At 49.8% G+C, this 26,549-nt stretch overlaps 2 protein-coding genes across 3 annotated transcripts in view; one reads left to right on the top strand and one right to left on the bottom strand.

Annotated features, from left to right (window-relative positions):
• Positions 1–15,729, top strand: part of Gnao1 (G protein subunit alpha o1) — a 193,329-nt gene extending 177,600 nt beyond the window's left edge. The window contains exons 7-9 of one of the 2 annotated variants that reach the window (XM_004625979.2): positions 10,028–10,181; positions 13,629–13,844; positions 14,834–15,729. In XM_004625979.2, the coding sequence (XP_004626036.1) occupies positions 10,028–10,181; positions 13,629–13,816 (342 nt within the window). In that variant the 3' untranslated portion in view covers positions 13,817–13,844; positions 14,834–15,729. Of the gene's footprint in view, positions 1–951; positions 1,106–3,286; positions 6,321–10,027; positions 10,182–13,628; positions 13,845–14,833 lie in introns of those variants that run through there. The other variant, XM_004625978.3, reaches the window with a different exon arrangement.
• A 3,254-nt stretch (positions 15,730–18,983) lies between these two features.
• Amfr (autocrine motility factor receptor) overlaps positions 18,984–26,549 on the bottom strand; it is a 35,479-nt gene continuing 27,913 nt past the window's right edge. Inside the window, exons 10-13 of the mRNA XM_023709352.1 lie at positions 25,702–25,836; positions 24,033–24,116; positions 22,033–22,217; positions 18,984–20,556 (exon numbers count right to left, since the gene is read on the bottom strand). Coding sequence (XP_023565120.1) covers positions 20,409–20,556; positions 22,033–22,217; positions 24,033–24,116; positions 25,702–25,836 — 552 coding nt within the window. The 3' untranslated portion in view covers positions 18,984–20,408. The remainder of the gene's footprint in view (positions 20,557–22,032; positions 22,218–24,032; positions 24,117–25,701; positions 25,837–26,549) is intronic.

Here is a 26,549-nt window from a genome sequence, read left to right as displayed (position 1 = left end):
GTTGAAAGCAGCAGGTTCTCTGCACCACTGGTGACTTTGCTGTGAAAGCCTCCCCAGCCCACTCCCACCTACACTACCAGCCACTCCTTCACTCCTCTGGCTGAAGGTCACCCTCCCTACCTCGACCCTCCCCCGCCAGCCACATATTCCAGTCCCAGACCTACCTTGGCTTCTGTGAACCTGCATAGGGGCCTCAACATGGCCTGGGACTTCTGGCTCCAAGACTGGTCAAATCCATTTTTCAGTGTTTTTCTTTCTTCCATATTTGCTGCTGGGATTTTATCTTCTATTCATTTTTAATCTGCTGTGTTTCTTCTTGGATTTCTTCTGGTCCCTCTACTGAGAAACCAGACAACAACCAGTTCTCCCAGAGCCTCCTCTTGCCCCACCCACCACCCAACCAACCTACCAAATCACCCAACTAACCAAGGCCACAGCAAGATCACCCCCAAGACAATGTCCCCCAGTGTCTGCTTCCAACTCTGGATTAATTCGAGGATCTCTCAGTCCTCGGTTAATGTTACCCAACTGAATGCGTGCAACCTCCCAACCTTGCTGGCAAAACCAATGAGACCCTGGTAGAGAAGTCTGCATGACCTGCAGTTCTGTGTAGACGTGTTGGATGGTGGTCGCGGCCCCTATGTGCATGGTGCATGTCCTCTCCAGGAGCTGGAGCCTCTCCATTGACCTCACTGCCCCACTGGGCCAGCTCCCTCTGGAAGGCGGCAGTACCTCCCACCTGCCCACCCCAGCTCCACCCCTCCCTGCCTGCGTGTGGAATGAAGCAGGGACATGTCCTGTTTGTCCTGTAGGCTCTCCCATTTCCATCCCCAGTGATATGCTCAGCCGCATTGGTGGGCCTTCCCTTTGCTTGTCCCGCTGTGTCATGGCTGGGGTAGGTCAGGGCCCCACACGCTGCCGTCCCTCACACACTTCCCCTGTCTGTTGCAGAACCGCATGCACGAATCCCTGAAGCTTTTCGACAGCATCTGCAACAACAAGTGGTTCACAGACACGTCCATTATCCTGTTCCTTAATAAGAAGGACATATTTGAAGAGAAGATCAAGAAGTCCCCACTGACCATCTGCTTTCCTGAATATACAGGTAAAGACCCTCTACAGGATAGCAAGGGCCTGCACAGCCCCTTCTGGCTGCAGGGGCTGCTGAAGGACCAGTCTATCCTCCTTCACTGTGCTCTGCCCCGCCCCTGAAGCATGCCATAGTGAAGCAGTTGGAGCAGCTCACCAGGCTAGAATCCAGGCCCCCTCTTCTAACCATGTGATCTCAACAATCCTGGGGAGCCTGAGCTCATCTGTGAATAGAAATCGCATGTACAGCAAGAACGCCAAGGTGACAGTGGGGTGACAAGCTGGGGCTGAGTCGAGCTACTCAAAGGCCAGCCCTGGCTTGGCCCCTCAGAGCAGCTGGAATAGGTCAAGTGGCTTCACTGTGACTCAGTTCTACATCTGTGAAGTGAGATGATCACCAGGACTGTCCTCTCCTCACGAGTGGCCATGAAGATGAAAGGAGCGAATGACTGCCTACAGCACTGCATGGTGCCTGCCGCCCACTCTCAATCTGTGCCCTCTGCACTGACCATTAGGATTAGGATGGTGACAAAGAAGCATTCTAATAGCACATCCCACATGGGCTGGCTAAGAGATTCAAATGCTATACTGAACATGACAGAGGCTTGCAAGCCACCAGGCACTGGTTGCAGAAAGTGCTGGGGACCAGAAGCCAGCTGTCAATATTGTGGGGTGCTTAGCCAACCTTGGGCAGGTACCTGCGCATATGGGAGGCAGTCTGACCAGGGCACTGAGGAACTGAGGCTGGTGGTCCCAGCTAGGTACTAGTGGGGATATAGCAGGGCCTTAGGTAGCCCAGTGTTCATCGGCACTTCACAGATGGCTAGGCCTTGCCCAGAGAGATACATAGAGGGAGCCCTCTCTGCCTGGCCCACCCTCAGGCCTCCCAGCATGAAGCAGAATGGGACCTGTGAGCCATGGCTGCAGTTGGGCAAGCAGTGCAGCCCTCTTCACTTCCTGCCCTCCCCAACCCCCACCCAATTTCTCAAAATCAGTCTGACTACCCTATGTGCCAGGATCCCAGGAGCCCCCGGACAGAAGGGAATAGAGCTCAGCCTCCCTTATAGCTATATACCCACCAGCCTCTTCCTCTCTAGCCACATCTTGGGGGCCTATGCATCCTGTCTTTGGGGCAGGGGAAGCAGATACAGTAATTTGGTCACCAAGACCAGTCTGAAACTAGGGCAAGAAGGAAGGAGAACCTAACTGAGGGAGTCTGAGAGTTCCTTGCTGTCCCAGGGACATTTCCCTTACTTCCAGCCCAGTTAGCAAATCTGTGGTCTGGTAGACCCTCACAGCCAGGCCTGTGGCCTGCATTAAGGAGTTTGGAATGGCTGCAACCCTTCCCCCAGGTCTGCCATCCCAGTTTAATCCTGTACTCAAACTCTGGTTCTCTTCCCTGCCTGTCCTATGCTGAGTGGCTGCGGGCCAGCCTATGCAAGACTATGTGTAGGGCAAAGCCAGGGTCCTTCTCTTCTGCTCCTCCCCAAGCCAGCTGTTGCTCTCCTTGTACCTGCAAAGTAGATCAGTATGGTGCATCCTGAGGAAGATGCAAATGAGGAGCCAGCATTTCTTACTCCTCCTGAGAGTGAGCACAGAAGAGGGAAGGGGACCACAGTGGCTTGTAGGCAACACACTCATTGCAGCAGATAAAGATCTGCCATCCCTCCTTGCCCCATAGCAGCTAGGTGGCCACAACGTGGCTGCCCTGCCCTGTAGACTCACAGAGAGGGTATCCTGCCTGAGCCTGGCACCTGTGAACTTCTTTACTCATGACCCATGGTAAGATGTGAAGTTGACATCGTTAGGAGTGAGCTATGTGTATGTAAGAAGAAGGTTTGGATAGCAGCAGTCACGTATAGTACAGGTGAGGGCTGCAACACCTCAGTCTGCTTCAGTGGCAAGCGTGTGGGCTACAGCGGCTGTTTGTTGTCATTGAAAACTCACAAGTTCAGCATCACTGGTCTTTTTGTTTCTTTCATGGTTGCTATCCTAAACTTGCAAGGCTGTCAGAATTGCTTGGCACACTGTTGAAGCTGAGCCCTTGGTCTCCCCACTCCAGCAGCCTTTTCTGACAGGCTGTCTCTTAAGAGATATGGGACATCTGCTCCATGGTCCAACCAGCCAGGCCCAGGGCCATCCATGTCGGGTGCCCACAGGTGCCTCCTCTCACCTCCCCTGCCATTTCCTCCTGCAGGCCCCAGCGCCTTCACAGAAGCCGTGGCTTACATCCAGGCCCAGTACGAGAACAAGAACAAGTCAGCCCACAAGGAGATCTACACCCACGTCACCTGTGCCACGGACACCAACAACATCCAGTTTGTCTTTGACGCCGTGACGGACGTCATCATTGCCAAAAATCTGCGGGGCTGTGGACTCTACTGAGCCCCGGCCCCCTGCCCAGATGCCCTTGCCCTGCCCACCCCCTGCCCACTCTTCCCTGGAACCAGAGCTCTGCCACTTCTCAGACCACTCTTTGCACTAAAGAAGAAGACCCAAGAGGCTGGCAGCAGGGGGGAGGAGGGAACACCCCTTATGCACCCCTACCTCCATCCCTCCAACAGCTGGATGCGCGGTAACTGGGCTGGGTCGGGTTGCTGAGAGCCGTGCCGTGCACTACGAGGCAGGAGACCTTCTCATACCACCTGGGTGCTGCTCCCTAGCCACTGCTTTGTCTCTTAGTGTTCAGAGGCTGGGGTGTGGAGTGGGCAAAGCTGGCATGTGATCCAGAATGGACGTGTCTGGCACTCCATGGCTCTTACAGAGTCCTGAGGCCTCCTGCCATCCGGGTGTACAGGTGGCAAGATGGCCTTTCAACAGGGGGCAGGCAGGTTGGAGGGCAGCAGAGCCATCCTTCAGCTTTGTCTGGCCTCTGTCTGGTTGAGTGCCGCTCTGTCACCAAAAGCCAGGGTGGGGCCAGGCCAACTCTGTGTGAGGTGAGGGCTCAGGTCTTGGCGAGGTCCTCCCAACTCCTCTGGTCATCCTGCCCTGCCCATGGCCGAGCCCTAGGCCTGACTTCCCCAGGCCTGGGATGTTCTGAGAATGACTGGCTGCAAAGGTGGGTGGCTGGAGTCCAGTGCTGCGCCAGACAGGGAGGAGGAGGGAGGCTCTGGGGTAGGAGGCAGAGGCAGTGGCACAGAGCTCCAGCTGGTCTCTTGGCACAGCTGCCCCAGGTATCAGTGGACATATTTTTCCTTCTTCAGAGAAGCGCTTATTCTACTGAGCCATCTCCCCGGTTCCAATTTTTCCTTCTTCAAATCAGCAGTAAGACCAACTGAAACCAGTTGGGATGGGCAGAGGCCTTTGAGCTGGAGGTCCTCAAGGCAGGAGGCCTAGGGGCAGTGTGGACCATGTCCTGTGGCCCCACTGCACCCCATCTTGGTCCAGGAGTCAGGAGGCCCTCATTGTCCTGTCAGCTTCCAACAGCAGAGGAGAAGAGGTAGAGCAAACCAGTGCCCTGAAGTGTGAGCTCTGAGGGCTTGCACTTGGACATACAACCTGGCCCCAGGAGGGAGGGTCCTAGGACCCTGTGGGTGAGTTCTGCTGCAGAAGTCCCTGCCTAGAGAGGTGGGTGGATTCTGATGACCCTGCCCCCCTCCCCATGCTCCCAGGTGCCTCCCAGGGCCTGATGCCATAGCCAGTAGCCCAGGCAGATGTGCCACGAAAGGGGAGAGGGCTGCCTCCCGAGAGGCCTCTGCCTTCCTCCTCAAGTCCCATGTTCTGGTATCCATTCTAAACACAGCCCTGTCCCAAGCCAGGCAGGATCCCTGGGCTCCCACATGCCTTGACTCCCTGGGAACCAGGAAGAGCCCTATCCCAACAGCTCTGGATTTGTTGGCTCCAACAGGCACAGAGCTCTGGGTGGTGCAGGAGATCCAGCGTCCTCCTCTTATGCCAAATGCCTGCTCTGTCTGGCAGCTGCCTCTGGTGGCCAGTCTATAGGAACCAGCCCATCAGCCCAACTTCTCATCTATTCGTTAACCTCCTTGATTCTCTGAACCTTGTACCAGGTACTGGCACACGGCAGAAGACAAGTCCTTGGAGCCAGTTGTGTCCATGTCCTGCCATGAGAGGTTAAGGTCTGTTTAACTATTTTGCCCAACACTGAGGTCGCTCTGGGTAAGGCCAGCTGGGCCCCTCGTTCCACCCTGAGCCCAGAATCAGAAATACCTGAAGAGAAAGAGGTTGGCAAACACCATCTCTAAAACCATTGCCTCTGAGGTGGAAGTCACAGACCTGTCCCCCCTGGGTTGTTTATCTCCCCCAGGGCCAGAGCCCCATGCTAGAGTCAGGACCCTGGGGGACTCCATTCCTCCCCTTCTGTAGGACTGGAAGGCGGGTGCTCAGGGCCTTCCTGCCCTCTGTCCTCAGATGGCCTTTTACTTTCAGATGCTCTGTGATGCTCAGTTCTCTTGTGCTGCTTCCCACTCGTTGTCCCATCCCAGCCTGCAGAGGGATGGGCCTTTGACTGTCTATTGTAAGCCCTCAAGGAGAACAGGGAAGAATTCCTGGGTACCACTATTCCCAGCCATGTCGTCACCAGTGCCTCTCCCATGGGGTGAAGGGTGAGCAGCTGTGGGTAATGTGAGTTTTGGCTCCGTCGTGGATATATATGGATGTGGGGGGACATGTTATGAGTGACCAGGCAAGGATGGATTTCTTATCCACAGTGGCCCTGGGTATGTCCCCAAACAGGTCATGCCAAACTCTGGCTCTAATTTAGCAGGCCAAGTAGAAGCTGGTTTTCAGGAAGGTTACCTTTGCCAAGCTGATGAAAATGTGCCTATCACTTAGATGCCTATGAGCCAGCTCTGTACCCTGCCCAATGGCAGCCCCAAGAACCATGTCTCTGCCTTCTGCCTCACCTCTAAGCAAGCTCCCTCCTGAGAGGAGCTGGGGTACTCAAGGCCACCGACTCTGGCCTGAAGAGCCTGCATCCTTGCCAGTAGCTCTGGCCTTCTGGGTCCCATGACCACTCAGTGCCCTGTCTGTTTCTGTACCCACTGGCCTGGATGAGTCCACACAGACCGCTACTGTGTCCAGTGTCACAAAGCAACTCTGTGTCCCAGCCACTGTGCCCAGCACAGTGGCCTGTTGGTGGGACCGGAAGCATTGCTCCTTGCATGGACTGGGAGGCAGGTGATAGCCTGATACCTGCCCAGCTCTCTACCCAGGCTGTTGGCAAAGCCCCAGCAGTGAGGGCTCTGGCCTCGCCTCCCCACCAGCAGGATTACAGCCTACTGATAGTACCACAGGGGCAGACTCTTCTTTCTGGCCAGCCTGCACCTACCTGCCCACCTTTTCACCATCTGACTTAGTATACCCTTAAGCCTTCTTTACATGTAATCCAGACCCAGAAGGGTGACATAAGAAGTCCCATCTCTTCCCTTCAGACCCAGTAGCAGCTGCCCACCCCCTGTTGAGCTTCTCTGGCTGCCTGAGCTTATCTCTGACCCTTCTAAAAACCTCCAGACACAACCAGGCAGCTCTCAGGAGCCAACACCTGAGATTCAACTCCATTTCAACAGAGGTTCGATCTGAAATGCTGAACATAAGCACTCTAGACAGTTCCCTGTCGAGCCACAGGCAGCAAAGTGAAGGGTCCCAGCATCCCAGAGAACAGGGCCAAGGTGTGAGCCATGACCCTGGGGTCTGGGCAAGGCGTCCTGTTCCCCAGTCCCTCAGTGAGAAGAATTTGAATTTGATTTACCTTCCTAAGAAAATGTGGCTGGGGCCTCCAGACAGACCCCAGCCCAGCCAGATGAAGGCCCTGTCAAGGAAAAGGAAGGCAGAAACAACAGAAGGAAAGAGTGGCTCCAAGCCAAAGTCCTGGACCTTTTCAGGGAGGAGCTCCCTCTCATGGGTCACAGCCATCCGCAGCTCCTGTGCACTAAGATCAGCAGCAGTGTGAACCCATGTCCTTCCTCACCCGCTTCCCACACCCTACTCCTGAGGCTCATATCTGCCCACCACATCTGCCCTCCCTGCTCTGGACAGCACCCCACCTGCTGGTCCCCACTTCTCACTGGTGCCCTCGATGTGCCTCCCCCTGCTAGGTCCCAGGCCAGGTAGGCCTAGCACCCCACTCCTACCTTAGCAGAGCCTTCCTAGGTGCAGTGGTCCCACCTCCCAACCCACCACTGCCATCTGTCCCATATTAACTGTAATTTTGCAAGAAGAGTGACTTGTTGGTTTAATAAATCTCTAGTTATTGTAATAATTTATTGGCTGCCATAATGTATTTATTAGTCACCTGTCATTAATAAAAAGTGCCAGCTCTTTCTAGTGTGTAATGTGGTGTGTCAGTCAGTGCCCAAGGCACTTCTGCCAGGTACACAGCACAATATCTGTGTGCCCTGCTGGCCCTAGGACCAGGGGCAGCCTGGTGGGGTGGGCACGGGGCTGCTGGATTCCAGATGCCTGGCCACCGTGCCCACCTCAACCCTGCTGTCCTGGGTGCAGCTGCCTTCCAGTCTGGTGTCCTGGCCTGTTTGTGCTAATGCCACATAGTCTGATGCTGACACAACACTCTTCCTGCTCTCAGAGTTCACTGGGGCACCTGGGGGAGACAGCTCTGGGAGGGCTCCTGTGGCTCCGCGGGAAGGCAGTAGTGGGCGGGGCGTGGGTGGCTTTTGGCCATCTGTGACATTTCCGCTTCTCAAATGTTAGCACCTCTGATTTGAGTGTACTCCGCGTGTTTCCTCCTGGGAAGCTTGTCAGGATGAGCTGTGCTCTGGCTCTTTGGTGATGGGGTCTAGAGGGATGGGCATCAAGGGGGTCTCAGTGCCGGCGCCTTACCCCACAGCCTCCTCTTCACTGCACTGTCCGAGCTTCCAGGATCCACCTTCCTAGCAGACCTCTCTAGGTCCATTACAAGGTCATTTCTCACAAAGCAGGCCTGACTGTGCAAATCTATTCCCCAGACCCCACCTCTGCTTCTCACTCCCAGGCTCCCAGATGTGTTTAATGTAAGTGCACTGTCACTCCCCGGCTAGACTAAGAGTTCTCAAAGGGCAGGAGCCTGGCCTGGTCACCCTGCATCCCTGTGGCAGCCCAGCAGGGGGCCACGCGCATGCATGCATCCTCAGCTGGAAAAGTGAAAAGTGAGGGAGGCAGCAGTGGGCCTGCAGAATGAGTACTGTAGAGGGCCGAGCCTCAGCAGTGGGGACCCGAGCTGCTGTGGGCTGGCCTGGAGTCCTCAGCCAAACCTAAGCTCAGAACCACTGGGGGGAAATGCCTTCAGCCCACGCCACATGTCAGACGGGCACCTCTGTGGCGCGGGTCATCCTGGCTTCCCCTTATGGTGACTCCCTGTCGGTCCTGAGAATGCCACACAGCCCCACAGAAACTAGCATGGTAGAACTGGGAACTTGCCTCTGACTGTGGGTTTTCAGCTCTTCCTTGAGCAGCTGCAGGATGTTCCTGTGTGCAGTGGGAGCCGTTTCTCATTGAAACCTTGGGGTCTCAGAGTCTCCCCACCGCTGGTGTCCCAGTGAATCTTGGGTGTCCCCCACTCTGGATCCTTCTCTGGTTCATGGCTCTAGGAAACTACCTGTCCTTTCTCGAGTGGACTCCATTAAGATAGCACAATGCAAGAGTTTTGCTTCTCCTTGAAAGGTATCATGCAAAGAACAGGGAGACTCAAATTGACTGAGAAACCATTGCCTAAGTTCTGGTTCTCCCCACAGCCATATGCAAGTCTCTTCTAGCTCTGTTTTTATAATGTGCTAAGAATTGAACCCTAAGCCTCATGTATATCACCACTGAGCTGCATGCCTAGCCCTAGCCTTTGCTTTTGAGGGTCCCAGCTCTGTCACTTTGTTGTCCTTTAAGGGTTGATGACATTAGATGACACAGGTAAGTGAACAGCTGGGCACAGAGCTGCAGAGTGGGCTTTGCTGGCCAATGGTGGTCACTTCAGCATCTTCCTCATCCTCCTGACAAAAGATGGCCATGGCACTGAGCCAGCATTTTCCCCAGCTCTTGTGGTTGCTCCTCTCAGGAGGACCAAGTATATCTTTCAAAAAAAAGTCCTAATAGCCACACCAGGTCTCTTCTCTTTTCCATCCCATGTTTCAGGAAAATATAGCCTACGTTGCTTATGGGCTTGGGCTTAAATGCAAGGGTCAAGTTTGTGGTGGTGAAGTTCCCCAAGCTAGCACAGGGTTCCTGGGAAAAACAGAGAACCATCCCTTCCCCCACCTCCCTGTGCAGAAACATCCCTGTACTGCAAAAATAGGCTGCCCAGGGGAATGTGCTTGGCATCCCAGGGTAGAGAAAGCTGCCCTTGCCCAGGACTCGGCTTCTTGGGGGTGCCCATCACACGCATCCATGTGCTAAGCAGACTTCCAAGTACAAGGCAGCACTTTACACAGGTGTTTTGCTTCAGCCCCTTGCAGGCTGTGACAGAGTTGATTCTGACCCAGCATGGGTCTGGCCAGTCCCCCAGAACTGCTAGGTGCTGCCTTAGGTAGGAGCATCTCTCCTCAGAGGATGCCAATAGGACTGGAGGACTTCCCTGTCAGACCCCAGAAGCCCCGAGTCCTCACCACTCCCAGAGGACATTCCCTACCCCTAGACTAGCCCAGCAAAAGGCCCAGACACAGAGCTGAAGCCCAGCTTACTACCTGCAGGTGAGCCCTGCCACCACACACATACATTCTAGCAGACCCTGCAGTGGATACCCCGTCCTCCCTCAGGCTCCACTCGCCCGAGATGTTGGGTGAGCCAGTGCAGAGATGCTCTGCAAGCCCGAGGGAGGTGCACTGTGGTGCCTGCAGGTTGCAGATTCTGTCAGCCTCTCAGAAGAGGGCACAGGGGTCCTATGAGCTGCTGAGGAGCCCAGTTCTTCTCTCAGACCTAATTCTCCTCTTTTTCCCTGTCTCTCTGTCCTCTCTCTCTCCTGTCTGTCTTGCTCTCTTCCCACCTGGGGCTGCAGAACCGCATGCATGAGTCTCTCATGCTCTTCGACTCCATCTGTAACAACAAGTTCTTCATCGATACCTCCATCATTCTCTTCCTCAACAAGAAAGATCTATTTGGCGAGAAGATCAAGAAGTCACCTTTGACCATCTGCTTTCCTGAATACGGAGGTGGGTGTCATGGTGGCCCTGTGTAGGAGGAAACCCCAATCTTGGACGGGATCTGGGTCTTCCCTGAAAAACATAAATAGGAGTCCAGCTGCCTCTAGGTGCGGGGAGGTCGCTCAGCCAGCACACTCAAGGCAGCTGGTGAGCAGGAGCCAGTGCAGGAATCCAGTAGAACCCCAAACACTAGGGTGTCATAGGCTTGGCCCTTCCCAGAACAAGGCCTGAGTGTGGTGGGCAGTGGCCTCTCCTGAAATGATAGGTGACTCCAGAGTGGCATTGCAGCGATCAGAAGTACAGACTCAGGTTTCTCCTCTGCTTTTTTCCTTGGTAACCCTCTAGAAGAGGTCTCCAGACCTAGGAAAATGGCCCTCCCTAAGCCCTGCACAGCCCACCTCTGGGCCACAGAGCACCTTTGCATGGAATGGAGTAGGTAGCCATTTGGTGTGTCAGGGGGCCCAGGCTGCAGGTCAGGCTGCACGCACTTTCTGTACTGCTGAGGTGCACTGAGCATGCCATGTGCCTGTGGGGCAGCTCAGGCCAGGCCAACTATGATACCCCCTTTTCTTTCCCCTTCCCCCAAGCCCATTGTTCCTACTGTCTGCCACTCTTCCTTCTGCCCTGGTCCTTTCCCAAATCAAACCACCCCAAGCCTCCCCCTCCCGTCTTCCTGTCTTCTGCCTTTCCTGGAGCTTCTTTTTCCTATCTGGATCTCAGGAGAATGAACGTATCACAGACCCCCACAATGAAGCTCTTTCCAAATGGCAGGAGGGAAGATGGCTCTGTAGGACAGACACCCCTGAGCCGCCGGGAAAGGTTAAAAGTAGTGTTGATGGGACACAAGGGCCCATCCTGCCCCTGTGGAGACTGAGAAGTTTCTAGTTGTCTCTAGGGTAGACTCACTTTTGCAAGCTGAGAAGAGGGCCAGCACCCACGGTGAAGGAGGATGTGTTCTTCTGTCCTCTAGGTAAGGGCACAGGTGGGTACAGCCAGGAACCCACTCACTGACAGCCGGAGTTAGCCTGTGGGCAAGGGCTCAGGCGCTCGGGCCACACCGATTCCCGAACTAGCCAGAGTTGCCACAGAGTAGACGCCAGGCTTTCCTTCCCTCTTCACTGCTGGCAATGGTAGTGTGAAGTAGAAGGGCCCACTAGCTTGTTCTGAGCACAGCTTGTGTCCTCCCTGATGTTTCATGTTGCTTAAGACTTTGCAAGGTGCCTGTCTATCTCTAGGTGCAGAGGGTAGGGTGGGGCAGGGCCAGGGACTGTGCCCTGCACTCCAGGCTGTTGGGTCTGACAGATGTCAGCAGCACAAAATCTCCAGCGATGTAAGTGACCAAACTGGCCTCTGAGCTGAGCACCTGCACCTCTGGGCAAGTCACTCCTTTGGGCCTCATTTTCATCTGGGTGCTGTAACATCACAATGCTACTGCCCTGGAGGCAGACTCCAGGTGGGGTAAGGCACTGAAAGGGACCTGGTGAGGACATCCCTCTGATGGGGTCAGGGGCGCACCCCCCTGTTGGTCAGAGGGGCGGCAGCGGGGAGACAGTGGTTGGTGTCAGGTCTGTATAACTCTTTGCTACCGTTGTCACCCCTATCTAGAGGATGGAAAGCACAGGGGAGGCGCTCTCTGCAGGCCCCAGAAGCCAAGAAGGGCCTGGCCTGAGGGCAGAGCAGGGCTGTAGCCCACTGCTGGCCTTCCCTGCCTCAGCGAAGGCATCCTCAATCCTAGGCTTTAGAAAGCTGTGGTGACGGTACGGTCCAGCAGGCCCTCAAGAGCAGACACAACCCCCAAGTTCCTGTCTCGTGTCCCAGGGAGATTGATTTGGGCTGTGGTTGGAGGACTCAGTCTCACTGCTGCGTGGCATAGGAGCTGGATGCCCCTAGCAGATGTCCCCAAGCAAAAGTCAGTGTAACATCCCCCCAGGGACTTCATAGGATCCAGTCTGAGACATGATAGATGACAAATGTCCATTAGTGTTGTGGTTATATAGGTGGTCCTTTTGGTATGCAGAGTAAGCTGGAAGGGTAGGCATAGGAGGAAGCTGATTCAAGGACCAGTGGTCCATGTGCGCACAGACACCAGGCTCAGCAGCAAGGGGACACCTTATCTTGGTCTGTCTCTGCTTGGCCTCTGGACAGGTCACTTCCTGACAGGAGCCACAGCCTCCACTGTCTAGTCTCTAACAGTTTTGCCCCAGCTCAGCACTGAGTGTGCTCCTGCTGTCATACCTTTGTGACTGTGAGCCAACAAGGAGCCTCAGCCTTGTCTCCTCTTGAGGAATGTCCCTACTTTACCCTTTACAATTCCTTACCCCCAGCTGGTGTCTGACTGTCAGCCTCTGACCAGTCTAATTATTTAAATAGAGGATAAGCTAAATTTGTATATTTTTCATTATTTTTTATAATATAACTGGAAATGTAAAACTGACAATTTTGTCTTATTCAACAGAAGAATCAACTAGCCGAGGGGCTGGGGAGATGGCTCGGTAGAACAAGCACTTGCCTGGCAAGCGCAAGGGCCTGAGTTCAATTCCTGGTTCTGCCAAAAAAAAAAAAAAAAAAAAAAAAATCAACTAGCTGGCCTAGCGAAGCTGGGGATAGTCAGTATGTAAACAAATGGCTGCCCAAGTGACACTGGGGTAGCCTGTTAAGGAGCCAATAGAAAGGAAAGAGATCCCCCTACAGCGGCCCCTCCGAGCCAGCACAGCCTGCTCATACCTTCATACCTTCAACCTTCAGGGTGAGGAGGCAGGGGAAGGATTATCTGAGCCCACAGAACATGTTCTTTCGGTCCTGGGCCATACCCTAGCAGCACTGAGGGGAAAAAAGCATCGTGGTCATGTTGGGCTTTGGCATGTCTGTGATGGTCAAATCCTGTGGAAGATAACTGAAAGCTGTCTCAAGGGCCAGGCCATAAAGGGTTAGGTTGCAGCTGACTGGAAAACCCTGTTATCTGTACCCGCAGCCCTGACTAGGCTCAAGGGAAGAATTAAGGAATCACTGGGTGCTGGTATCCCCTTAACCTTCCCACTGTGAAGATCTATTGGTCCCCGTGTCCTAACCACTCTCAGTACCAAGCACTGAGGCTGCATAGAGACACTGCCAGGCCCCCAGAGTGGCCTCTCAGAGAAGACAAATTAAGGATAGAGTGTGAGATTCCCACACGTTCACCAAGCCTTGAGATACCAGCAGTCCCGCGATACCACCAAGCTGGGCAGCGCCCTTACTGGACCTTTCTGATTTACTGGAATCAGCAGAATTGATTTAGATAGACTTTGGGGAGATGCTGCCAGTTGATCTCTAAGAAAGCAAAAGATAACCAGTGGTCACTGTCTTCCCAGGCTCCTGTGTAGATCCAGTGTGAAAACAGGATAAAAAGCCCTGAAAAGCCAGAAGGGAGGTGAATACTAAGCCTTATGCAGCTCCATCGTGTTCTGTGTCTTGTTACAGGATCCAATACCTACGAAGATGCAGCTGCCTACATCCAAACACAGTTTGAAAACAAAAACCGCTCACCCAACAAAGAAATTTACTGTCACATGACTTGTGCCACAGACACGAATAATATCCAGGTGGTATTCGACGCCGTCACTGACATCATCATTGCCAACAACCTCCGGGGCTGCGGCTTATACTGACCTCTTGTCCTGTATAGCAACCTATTTGGTAATGATTCCAGCACTCACAGAACAGCTTGCGTGCGCGTGCACACAGACACACACACACACACACACACACACACACACACACACGCACACACCACTAACAAATGCAAGTTGGTAAATAAACTTTACAGAGGCATAAAAAAACTTATATATACACAAATATATGTTAGAGAAATCTTTTTAGTTTGTACTAGGAAGAGCTGCGGACAGAACTGACCACCATCCCATAACTCACCGAGGTTTTCACCGATGGACACACATCATGGGGGGAGCCCAGTCTGAGCATCTGTCCTTGCCAGGACTTTAGGGTCTTACCACAACCCGCTGTGAGCCCGAGAGGCAGAGGAAGGCCTGGCTCTGGCCCAGCTGGTCCTCTGCCTCCCACCACCGAGGCTGTGTGTGCTCAGTTCTGTCCTGCCCCCGGGCCAGCTCCAAACCCTCTAAAAACAGCCAGCACCCTAAATGTCTCCTTCCCCTCCCCCGACACAACATTTAAGGACACTTCTCTTCTGGGTGGTGGTGGTTGTTAATTTTAAGAATTTAGAAGAATCATTGCTCTGACCAATCCACTGTCTCCTGAGTTTTCTTTATTCATGTGAACAAGGCAAGAATCAGAGAACTGGGAGACTTGGCCTGCTTTGTAAAAGCAGCTGATGGGAGGGGATCTGTGAGCCACAGCTCCAATCCGCCTGCAGAGTTGAAGCCAGCTTCCCTCCAAGAGGGCACGCGGGACAGCAGGGCTGAGGCGGGGTCAGCAGTGGCCTGGAGGAGGGCAGACTTGCAGACCTGCCCTTAATCAGCATCCCCTGGGGCAAGGGTTCCCAGGGCGCCTAGGATGGGCAGCATTTGACTTCTTGATCCCTGTGAGTGCGCCCCTATCTCTCCCTGTCCCAACATTAGTTACGATGTCTTAGGGTTTTCTGGTTGGTTGGTTGGTTTTTAAAATCAAAGAAAATGGTCAGACTGGACCCCTTATCTCTCTCTCTACAGACTGCTTCATGGACTCTTTGCTGTTGACGTTGATCTCCTGGTAGCATGATCTTTTGGCCTTTGTAAGACACACAGCCTTTCTGTATCAAGCCCCTGTCTAACCTACGACCCCAGAGTGACTGACGGCTGTGTATTTCTGTAGAATGCTGTAGAATCCAGTTTTAGTTAAGTCTTTACATTTAGAATTTGAAAGGAAAAACAAAACATTTCTCATGTGCTTTGTAGTTTCAAAACAGGGAAAAAAAAATACTTGCCATTTCATTCACATTTTTCTTTTGAAATAAATGTATCCATCAGCACCCTGCCCCCTCCTCCCCATCTCAGTGTGCCCCAATGCCAATCTGCAGCAGGAGCTCCCACTGGCAGGTACACTCGGGCCGGGCTTCCCAGAGGGCCACAGGCCACCACTCTGCCTGCCAGCACCCAGACACCACGGATACAAGAGGGGGCAGCCCCGCTCTCCCCAGCCCACCACTCCAACCACACTCTCACTCCAGGTTTGTATAGAAAAAGCACAGCTCTCACTGGCCAGTAGCTGCCAAAAATAAAAATAATAAAAAAAAACCTATCGTACATAGAATTATGGCCCTACAGAAACAATGTCCCTGCCAACCCCCTCTACAGATTTCTTTTGTGATTTTTTCTTCCCTGCCCCCCAGTACTTTGCATCTCATACCAGATCAGCTCTCCTAGTCTGTGGGAAATGGGGTTGTGGGTTTCCCTGACATTTCGGACTCGTCTTCAGGCGGATGCCTCCTTTTGTGTGTGTGCCCCTCTCTACCTTTCCTTCGTTGCAGTGACCTGTGTTCGCTCTTTCTCATGTGGGGATGTTTGTGCTGCAGATAAAAATAACAAAAACAATTTTTAAATACAAGATGGAAGAAAAACACAAAAAAATCAAAAAAAAAAAAAAGATGGAATGTAGTGTTTACATTAAAGCCACAGTTTTCATGACCAGTCCTGTCATTTCTACTTTGACTAGTATCCAGACCCCAGACCTCTACACAGTTTCACTTTTAAGACTATTTGCTGAAGAAGACCAGTCACAGCCATTTGAAATAAAGAGGAGGCAAAAAAACACACAAAAATTGAAAATACAAAAAAAAAAAAAAAAAACTTGAAAAAAAAAGAAAAAAAAAAGCCCACGGGTCTTTCTAAGCCTTTCTATTCCCAATTGGTGAGGTTTCTGTGATATCTTACACACTGCCAGTCTACTTCTCTAATGGAAAATTCATGTGTAGCTCAATAAAGAGAATGTTTGTCTGTATTCTTGAGTCTTTCACCCTGTACCCTCCCAGCTATGGTTATTTGGGGTGGGCTTTGCTCCAACAGGAAAGGGTAGGAGGGACATGGCCACACTGGGAGGCTGGTGGGTATGGCCTGTCCCCACAGGGCCTTCTGTCCCCCTCCCTGAGGTCACCAGGGTGTTAGTGCAGTATGCAACGGGCAGCTGCTCATCATCCCCCGCCCCAGGAAAGAGGATCGGGCAGCTTTAAAACTACAGCTAACCCCTTCCTCATGGCTCCCAGCTGTATCTCATCTTTAACTGACTTTGTTTCTGGTGGGAATTAGGAGTAGGAAAGGAAAAGTGGAGGGAGGCCAGGCAGTCCCAATGCCTGTTTTTTGTACCAGGGCTTGTACCAAAGTGGAAGAATGTGGTCCCAAGAAGGTCAAATGCCCTGGCACCTGCACACAAGGGGCGTCATCCACCGCCACGCCAACAGCAAGCTCATACCTGGTAAACCAGCCAGCCAGCAGGTTTCCTTCAGCATTGTGTACCCCACTACAGCTGGATGCTGGGGTGTGTAGTGGGGCTTTATAGGCCAAATACACAGGAAACAGGGCAGCATAGCCTAGGCCACCAAGCCAGTGCCCTTTCCTCTGTGGTGCTGATACTGCCTCTCTCCCCCAGATGGCCAGATGGGACCCAGAGGGTACAGCAGCCACTGAAACATGTATACCACGTGCAAGTACTGACCACTGGCTAGCAAGCGGGAGCACCTCGCTAAGGTCTGCTATTGTCTCCCCATATCCCCACTGATGGGAACTATCAGCTCAAAACCTCTCCCTGGCCATGGGTCAGTTAATCTTGTGGGGGTAGAGGGAATCATACTGTTGAGAAACTAGTATAGGGCTAGCCAGATAGCTTAGTGGACTAAAGCACCTGCTTAGGCAGAGCGCAGTGGAATGCCATGCCTGCCCTGCCCCCAGGTCACACTGAGCCGTTGACTGAGACTGGGCATGGTGGTGGAGTGTGCCTCTAATCCCAGTGCTTGGGAGGCTGAAAACAGGAGACTCACTATGAGTCCAACCTAAGTGGTGAGACCCTGTAGACCCTGTACTAAAAATACAAAAAAAAAAAAAAAAAAAAAAAAAAAAAAAAAAAAGTTCACGCAGAAACTAGGAGTAAGGAGAGTGCATTCCCAGCCAGCCTATGCACCACTACACCCCCTCTGCCAGGATACCTCTTTCCAGTGCTTCCCTCAGCAGTTCCCTTAAAACTATCCCAGTTTGTGGGCAGAAGGGTACACACAACCTGTCCTCTATATTGATGGAAAGGTTTGCGGTCCAGGCCACACCTTGACTTCCTGACTCTGACCTCAGAGAACAAACCAACATCAAAACAGAAGGCTGGAGAAAACCAACACTTTCTACATATGAGGTATCTGAATTTCCCTAAAAATGAGCCCTATTGTAGCAGGATTTGTAACTTTCCGATGACACTTGTAGATTAAACAAATGTTTGGTCTTTTTTTTTTTCTTTTTCCTGGTGCTGGGACCTAAGGCCTCACAGATGCCAGGCAATTGCTCTATCACTGAGCTACACCCCTACTTTGCCTTCTCTTAAAAGGAAGGTTAAGAAGGATTTTCTGGAAAAAGATACAAGGAAAAGACTAATTAGAATAAGAAGCATGGAGGCAGAACCTATATATCATATTTTCCCCACTCCACGAGCGGTTCTAATGGGCAGCCAACAGCAAGGTGGAGCACTAAGGGGGACACTTAGGGGCAGGTGGCCTTCCAGTGTGGGCAGGCCCTACTCTTTGACAAGTTCACTAGAAGCTCAAGACTACCTTCTGCAAATGTACTATTCTTCCAGAGTTCTGGAATCCCTTTTCCATAGTCACAACAAACAAGATTCACTCTGTAAGCTACAGACAGAGGAACACAATGTCTACACAGCTCAAGAGGGAGGTCAGATGCAGGCAGCCACCTGACCGCCTGGAGTTCGCATTGACATCAGCAAAACATCCAGATGGCCCATCATTCTTTGTAGCATGAGCAAGTCTTAAAACCTGAAAACTGGGGGCTGGGGGCTGGGAGATGGCTCAGTAGAATAAGTGCCTGCCTGGCAAGCGCTAGGGCCTGAGTTCAATCCCCAGTTCCAAAAAAAAAACAAAAAAAAACCTGAAAACCAACCAAGAATCTAAGAGGTAAAGTCTAGGTCAATCAAGAAAAGAAAGCAGATTAGTTCAAAAAGGAGCCTAGAATGGGCAATTCAACTGCTACTGATGAATACATGCCACAACTCTTCTAATCAGTTGTAACCCAGTAGCTCTGCTACTCCAAGGGGATAAGCATGAGCAAAGCCCTCTGCCACACCACCTGCCAGCAGGGAGAGGGCCCATGAAAGCCTGCCGGCTGCTGTCTTTCACACCTGCTCCATGCTCCCAGGAAGGACGAAAACCAGGGGCCCTTTATAGACCCCAAATCCCTAATTCTCCAGGTGAAATGTCTAAGATCTCAACTCGAGACCTCTTTTCCTGGACCACCATAAGCCATGTAAGAAGGCATATCTATTTTTATCACTATTATATTACTGTTTTCCAGTGTTTCAAGACCCTTTCAAACTGACTGCAATTTTCTTTTTCACATGTCTGAAACACAGAAATACATGGAATGAATGTTATCTTGACTGTATAGAACATGCAAAGTATGACATAATCCACCAAAGTAAAATAGCTTTCTTTCTCCCACTTACCTTGAGAAAGTGGAATGCCAGGGCAAAAGAAACTCAGTGCTGCTTTATCCAAATAAAATATGAGAAAACCTCAAAAGTAGGAAGATTATCCAACCAAAATGAGACACAAAAGCAAAATGGATTCACTGTTGACACCTTTGAAAAAAGCTGCCTTAGCTTCCAGCCACACACAGCACACTAGAAGAGTTTGCTTTTTATTGTTATCATTGTTTTACAATAAAAACAAATAGCTATGCTCTCAGCAAAACAAAATTTTTAAAAAATCACAAATTTACTAACAGCATTTCAAGGTAAGGCTTTTGAAAGACTTATTGAAATAAATTATTTCTGCCTACATATTCACTTATCACCCTTTTTTCAATTACTTGTCAACATTCTAAAAACTTTGTTATGTAAAATACATTTAACTTTGCCAATAATTTTAGATAATACTGGATTCTTCCCAGAGGACTACCATAAAACTATGCTTTCAAACATTGAAAAAAAAAATCCAATGGGACAGAAAACTGAATTATGTAATTACAACTGCATTTCAAATCCTTAAAGTTAAATGCATGAAGAATTAGAAAAGATACATGACCTGGGTCTGCTTCAAGGCATGTGGGTTCAACATTTTACCGATGTTTAAACCAGTAGACACAAAGCTTGAAAATGACTCCAGGGAAGAAATATATCAAACGTATCTTTTATCTCTTCAATGATGTCTTCCAAGAATTTACTCTTCCATCTTGCAAGGCCCATACCTTCCCCAAGCACCAAACCTACAGGCTTTGTCATTGCCTAATTACCTAACCAAGCAATCAAAACCATAAACCAAAGCTTGCTACTTAGCTCTTTCAAATGTCCAGAGGGAGCAAGGAAACAGGAGAGGAAAGAGGCCTGGGGCAAGCATATGGGATGCAGGAGCACCAGAGTGAATGGAAATAAAGCCAGCTGTGAATCAGGGACTCAGGTCAGTCCCAAATGTCAGAGGAAAGGGGTCACCTCCTAGAATTCTGCAGTCCTGGACTTTCCCCTTCTGCTGCAGGTATCAAACCAGGAGTTCTTATTACAAAATGCTCCACTGGCTGAGAGGTCCAGGAGCCTATGGGCCGGCCTCTGGAACATTCTCAGTGCTCCTTCCCTATGGACAGAGTTTGACAACAGCTATCCTCCTATGGTATGGAGTGAGACTCATGCTGGATACCTCCTCACTGCTTTTAGGTATCTTCCCCAGCACACACATTTCCTGCCAGATGTGAAGCTAAGGACACACCAACATGGGTTGTGACTTATATAGGAAGTGGCAAAGATGCCTTATGTGGGCAGGTGTCTGCCTGCTTCCTCTTGATCATCACCCACCCCCAAAAAGTCCAGTCCATGCCAAAAAAGATCATGCCTAGAGTTAAAATGTGCGTGTTTCTACAGGGAAGAGAAATATCACATATAAACTATTACAAAGGAGGGTTAAATTTCTCAGCTGTCCAAATACTATTAAGACTACATGCTTTATACAGTAGCAATGCAGTCAAGCCTGCTTCTTCCCACAGCAAGCGGAACCCAGATAGCCTCTTCCAGGCAGACTCAAGGAGCAGCTGTAGAGATGTGCAGGTGCTAGGACCGCTGCTGCTTCTGAAGCCTGCGCTCAGCAGCCGCGGCCAGCATCCTCCGACGCAGGGTCACAGGGTCAGAGGACGCGCCTTCTGAGGGGAGGAAGCTCTCTGAGGCTGTGTCGTCTTCAGAACTTTTGTTCAAGAACCGCCTACAAAAATCAAAGAGTCATGTGACAGAGATGAGACACTCTGGAACATGTACAGAATGTGGCTTTATTTTAAATTTCTCCCCCCCTTTATGAGCACCTTCATGAAGCAATCATTCAGGATCATCCCATGAAAAAGACACCCACACAACTATCCCACAGGCTGGGATGTGGCTCAGTGCAGAGCACTTGCCTAGCATGCATGAGAGGCTCTGAATTCTGTCCCTACAACTGGAAGGAAAAAAAAAAAAAAAAGAAAGAAAAAGAGACTTCTCCTTGACAAGAGGAGCCCAGGGTCCCAGGAGAGACCTGTCAAGCAGTGGCTCAGCACCCTCCCCTTTGCCCACTCCTGCCCACAGACACAGATAGGCTTATAGTGCAGAAGACCCACCCAGATAAGCACAATGCTGGGCTTGTCCTCAAGCTAAGGACTGAAAGAAAAATTCCTGTCCATCCACAGAGGCTTTATATGCCCCAGCAGCCACAACATGGGGGGACATGCAGCACACAGATGCCACTGCGTGCCACACCAGCACTTTGTGCTAATGATGCTAGCTGGACCCAGGCCCAGGCTCGTTTTAACTTCCCCAGGGCTCAGTTTCTTAGTTGTCAAACAGAGTAACAATGTTCCTTCTTAGAACTGTAAAGAGATTAGAACAATTAATATAAAGAGCTGCCAACATATTACACTTAAGCACTATCTGTGCAAGTGTGGGTGCAGAGGTCCACAGGGCTGGACTCTCCAGAGGTGACCAGCTGAGCTCAGCACAGCCAGATCCTCTTGCTGTTTGTAGCAGAAGGGTGTGAAATCTGAGTGGCTGGGTGACATGCAATGGTTTTACAATACTGTCACCTATTTATTTATTTTTCATAATTTTATTGAGAAACAAATAGCAATGAGAGAGTTTCAAATCAAATTGGTAGGACAGCTTCAATAATTAACACATTGCATACATTCTTCCTAGTGGTTAATTGCTGTACAAGATGCGGACATGATATCCTATTTACAAACACTATTAGAACAAATCCCTCTATTCATTAAGAGAATGTAACTATATATCTATCCTAGCCACTTTGAATACACAGATACAAAATGGACATTCATCTGTATCCCCTTTTTCTGCTAAGTTCCATTATTTGAATATTACAGGTGTCACCTATTTAGAAAGAGTAGTAGACCTGGCATGATAATGGCCTTCAATCAGTAGTTTTTTAATTTTATTTTTTGATACAGGGTCTCACTATGCAGTTCAGACTTCTCATAGTGATCCTCCTGTCCCAGACTCCCTAGTGCTAGGATTACATGTGTGTACCACCATGCCCAGTTCTGGAATTGGCATGGCAGGCCTGGGGTACCAGGGCTAGCATGGTATGTGGTGCCAGGGATCAAACTCAGGACTACTGCCCTATCTCCCCAGCCCTCAACCAGTAGTTTCTGAAGTGGACTTTATGTTTATGAAGGTCACACAATCAACTTACTTCCGAGCCTGCTGCAGGAGGTCATCCTTACGTTGCACTAACATACGCTGTCTCTCATCAGCAGACTTGGAGAAGCGGCTGCCTCGGGCCTCAAAGTCTTCCACCTCGCAGGATTCCACTTCCACCTCACTGAAGTCCAAGTTCTCCTCCAGGCGAGGACTGAGGTCCAGGGGCACACGTTCGGTCTGGACACAGGGAGACAACTGTGAACACAGGCTCGCTTCCTTAGCAGAGTCCATGCCCCACATGATATCCCCTGTACCAGCTTCTTGTGACCCCACAGGCATAACTACAGAGATTCAAGCTTGAAGAGGACAGGCTCACTGGATGTGGCCTTGTGCTACTAATACATGCAAAGTTCAACAGAGTGGCCTAGGTACATAACAGCCACTATGAACAATCTGAGCACCTCCAAAATGCACTCGTAAGGTACGACAACAAAGGTCACTGCTAGGTTGTATTCTGTTCAATTCTACTAATTGCTCAAGAATTTAAAAGTCTTATCTGACTGCACTAATGTTATACCGTGAGTTAAACAGGCAAAAAGGGTAAAGGCTAAGGATTAAAAAACTCAGGTATAATAAAGTACATGATTACTCATGCAACAGGATGCTCTGGAAGCAGCTGCCCAAACGCCTATGCTGCTTTAGTCCCAAACACAGGCCCGCAGGGCAGTGCAGGCCTGTGACCCAGCGTGAGGCTCCAACACACCCAAGATGCAGGGTTTTATTTAAAAGTCCCTGCTTCTCTCACCACCCTCACATCTTCCTGTGCTCAGCCAGGCCCCAGAGGAGACTTTAAAAGGGCCACACAAACAGCCTGACTCCTATACCCTGGAGCTTGGGAGACCCAGGAGCCAGTCATAAGACAACCTGAAAAATCAAGAAGAAAAAAACCCTGGCTACCACAGACCCAAATAAAGGGTAGAAAACTGGGTGAGGTAAGCTCTTACTACTCATCTATAGGCGGCCACCCTGAATGTTCTGGGACTCAGAGGGGTCTCCTGCTGAAGGAAACTGGCATCAGGTTGTTGAAAATTGACTTTGTCCAAAAAGACCATTGGAGAGGTGAAATGACCCCTCCTCCAGAAAGGTGACAGAGGCCATAAAGAGCCAATCCAGTAACAGATTTGAAAATGACTTAGCTTTTAGTTTCCTACTTGCAAGAAAAGACACAGAAGGTACAAGTAGCCTCCCTGTCACTGTTCCCAGAAGAGCCCTGGCCCACACCAGGAGAAAAGCCAGAGAAACTGTTAGGCGAAAGCCTCCATGTAGAAAGCACCACACACCACACAACGGAAAACACAAAGGCAGAGTTGTTTGCCTTTATTCTTGTTCTAAGAAAGTGTTCTGAAAGTCCAGTAATTTCTTTCCTCCATTAATGAAGGAAGCAAATGGGAGTTGGAGCAGAGGGACAAGAATGGGCATCCCCAGACTCTCAAGCAAAGGGCAGAGTGGAGGGTGCTCTGCCTGCACACAAGGCAGAGGGGCTGCCTTCCTAGAGTGAGCATCTGTCTTGGTTCTCAAGAAAGCCACACTCCCTCCCCCCCACACCCCAGTTCAGGATCTTTTGCAAAATACATCAAACTACTTGGACATCCTGAGTCAGACAAATGAAGTATGGGAAAGTAACCCAACGCCTTAGCTCCCTAGGGAGTGTGCCCTGCTCTGTCCCCATCCAGCTTTAGAGGATCCAGTCTCCTCAAAGCCTGGAGTCTGACCTTTCTGCCCTGCCTTGTGTTTCTAGACAAGTTCAGGGTAGCAGAGCTGGCCCAAGGAGCACAAGGACAGCATCCAGGGAGTAGCTTCAGAGCCTGGGAGTGTTGGGGAAAACAGGACAGACTAAGGATACCACTTGATCTGTAACTTTTAATATTGAGGCAGACCTAACACATGGCCTTCTTTCGTACTCTTGTCCAAGGCGCCCAGATGTCAGGACTAAGGAGACCATTCACTACCAGGGACCACACACATCCCCTCTCTCTAGTGCACTGATCTTACCTGAGTAGAGCTTTCTCCCTCTTCTTGGTCAGTGCTGGGCCTTTCAATAGGACTGTTCAATGCAGGTCTAACGCTATCTGATCGCTGAGAAAAAAATAAAAGTAATTCAGACTGAAATAACACTAGAATACAAAGGGAGCTATGATCTAAAGCAGCCTGCAACTTAAAAAAGTCTACAGTACAATAAAATTAAAATGCCATAAAGATTAAAGGCAAGACAAAAGAGACTGAGGTGAAGTTTGAGAACCAGCAACTGGGTCGATATTAGTTCCCTTTCTTAACAGTAATTCCAGAAAAAAACTGATAACCATGGAAAACACCGAGTAAACATTTAACTTTGTGCACGGCACCAAAAAAAACTGATCAGATTGTCTCATTAACCTTTCTAACATCCTACTGTGATTATTCTCACTTTAGTTATTTTAAGGTCTGGACCAACGCTGCAGACACCCTGAGATCCTACCACAATACCACTGGTCTTAGCACCTCAGTGACCGCTGGTCAGTTTTTGTGTTTTACATCCTGGGGACTCTCTCTGGCTGCATAAGGTAACTGGCATACATAGAGGCAGCCAAAACTCTGGTCCAACTGCTAAGACCTAGAGCACCACCTTTAATGCCTCAGCCCACTTGACTCCGAAGGTTATACTCTGCCTCTGTAAAGAGATTCAACTGTAATTTCAATAATAAATTTCTGTGTACTTTTTCCTACTGAAATTGGCTAACTTCTTTGCTAAATTATTCCCTGATTATATATAAATGCCTTGGTCCTGCAAGAAAGTTTGCCTGTGTCAGTATTTATTTACCCCTCAAAAAAGTTATGTGATAGGTAATCTGATTTTTTTAAAAAAATACATTTGGTACAGGGTCTCACTATGCAGCTCAGATTCATAGTGATCCGATTTTCAGCCTCCCCAGCACCGGGATTATAGGCTTGTACCATCACACCCAGATCTGAAGGCTGGCTCAGCGCACCTGGGAGCAGAGCTGGCATGACATGTGATGCTGGGGATCGAACCCGAGTCCCTGTACTTGCCTAAGCAGGTGCTTAGTTTGCTGAGCTACCTCGCCAGCCCGATCTGATCTTTTTTATTTTTTTATTTTTTATTTTTCTGATCTTTTTTTAGACAGTCAAAAGTTTATGCCTCAGAGAGATGTGAACTACACCTATAGAATCCCATATAGTGTTCATGGCCAAATCAAGACAAATGGCATTACCTCTAGGGCAAAAGGTCCTGAAACTATAGCCCCCAGGGTCACATTTACCCCTCCCACTGATTTTTATAAATAAAGTTTTAATGGACCACAGACTTGCTTGTTCATGTACACACTCTCCATGGTTCCTCTGGTTGCAACGAAGAATGGCCTTCATTGCTACAATTACTTATTACTTGCCATTTACAGAAAAAGTTGTCATGGCAGTACCATGAGCTCATAGATTGGCAAAGGCAGACTGGCTTGAGGTTTCTGTCCCCGAATAATTTATATACATTTATCCATATCTTGGATGGATCTGTTCTCATTTATAATTTTAGGTAAGTGAGGGAATTTATAGAAACCCTTTATCAAATCATGAGATACTCAATTATTAAGTAAACAAAAAGTTACCCTAGAAGATTAACTGTTTAGGAAGCCAGAAGTTGGATGTTGTGGTTAAGGAGAAGTTTTACCTGAGTAGGAAAAGGTACTTGAATGCGCCCTTCTAGGATGTTGTCTGTTGTGATTTCAACCGAGCGTGTGAGCTGGAGGTCCTGCAGCACAAGATGGTATGGAACCTGGGGGAACATCTCCTGAATCTGATGAGCCTGAAAGAACACAGACAGAGCCCTCAGCAAGCTCACTCCCCACAGTCACTCATGAGGACACGGCACGGAGTCTGATGCCAGTGCAGGAGGCCACTTCTGCTATGCAGATCACCTTCACACTACTGTTCCTTCAGGTACCAAAGAGAACTGGGAACAGCATCAATTTCAAAATGAAGAGCAGGCAGAAATCCAGAAGGATCCCAAGACATGCTGAAGTCACATCTCATTTTAAAAGTGTTCTTCTATTTTTTTAATTAATGAAGTTTATTGGTACATTTTAGGTATATATAATGATCACATTCATCATGGGGAATTTGTAACTGTACCTGATATATCTTGATTCCTTTTCCCACTCCCTTCCCCACCCCTCCCTTCAACAACTCTTCCCATTTTATACAAAAGTTTTATTTCTATTTTTCCTTTCCCTTCTTCCCTTTCCCCTTCCCCACTCTCCCTACCTAGTTCTCCTTTCCATTTGAACATTTTCTTCCTATTTCACAATATCTATTATATATTTTGGTACTTATTTATATAAGGTTTCTGGTTTCTCACCACAGAGAAACAACACAGTACTTATATGTGTGTCTGATTTATTTCACTTAACAGCATGGTCTCCAGCTATATCCATTTACCTAGAAATGTCTCGAGTTTATCCTTCTTTATGGCTGAGTAGTAACTCAGCCATAATATACACATATACACACATATACATA

Source organism: Octodon degus, unplaced genomic scaffold, assembly GCF_000260255.1.
Source record: "Octodon degus isolate 3935 unplaced genomic scaffold, OctDeg1.0 scaffold00011, whole genome shotgun sequence".
NCBI classification, from domain to species: Eukaryota; Metazoa; Chordata; class Mammalia; order Rodentia; family Octodontidae; genus Octodon; species Octodon degus.
The sequence above is the reverse complement of the archived record's forward strand: the minus strand, read 5'-3'. Positions and strand labels throughout refer to the sequence as shown.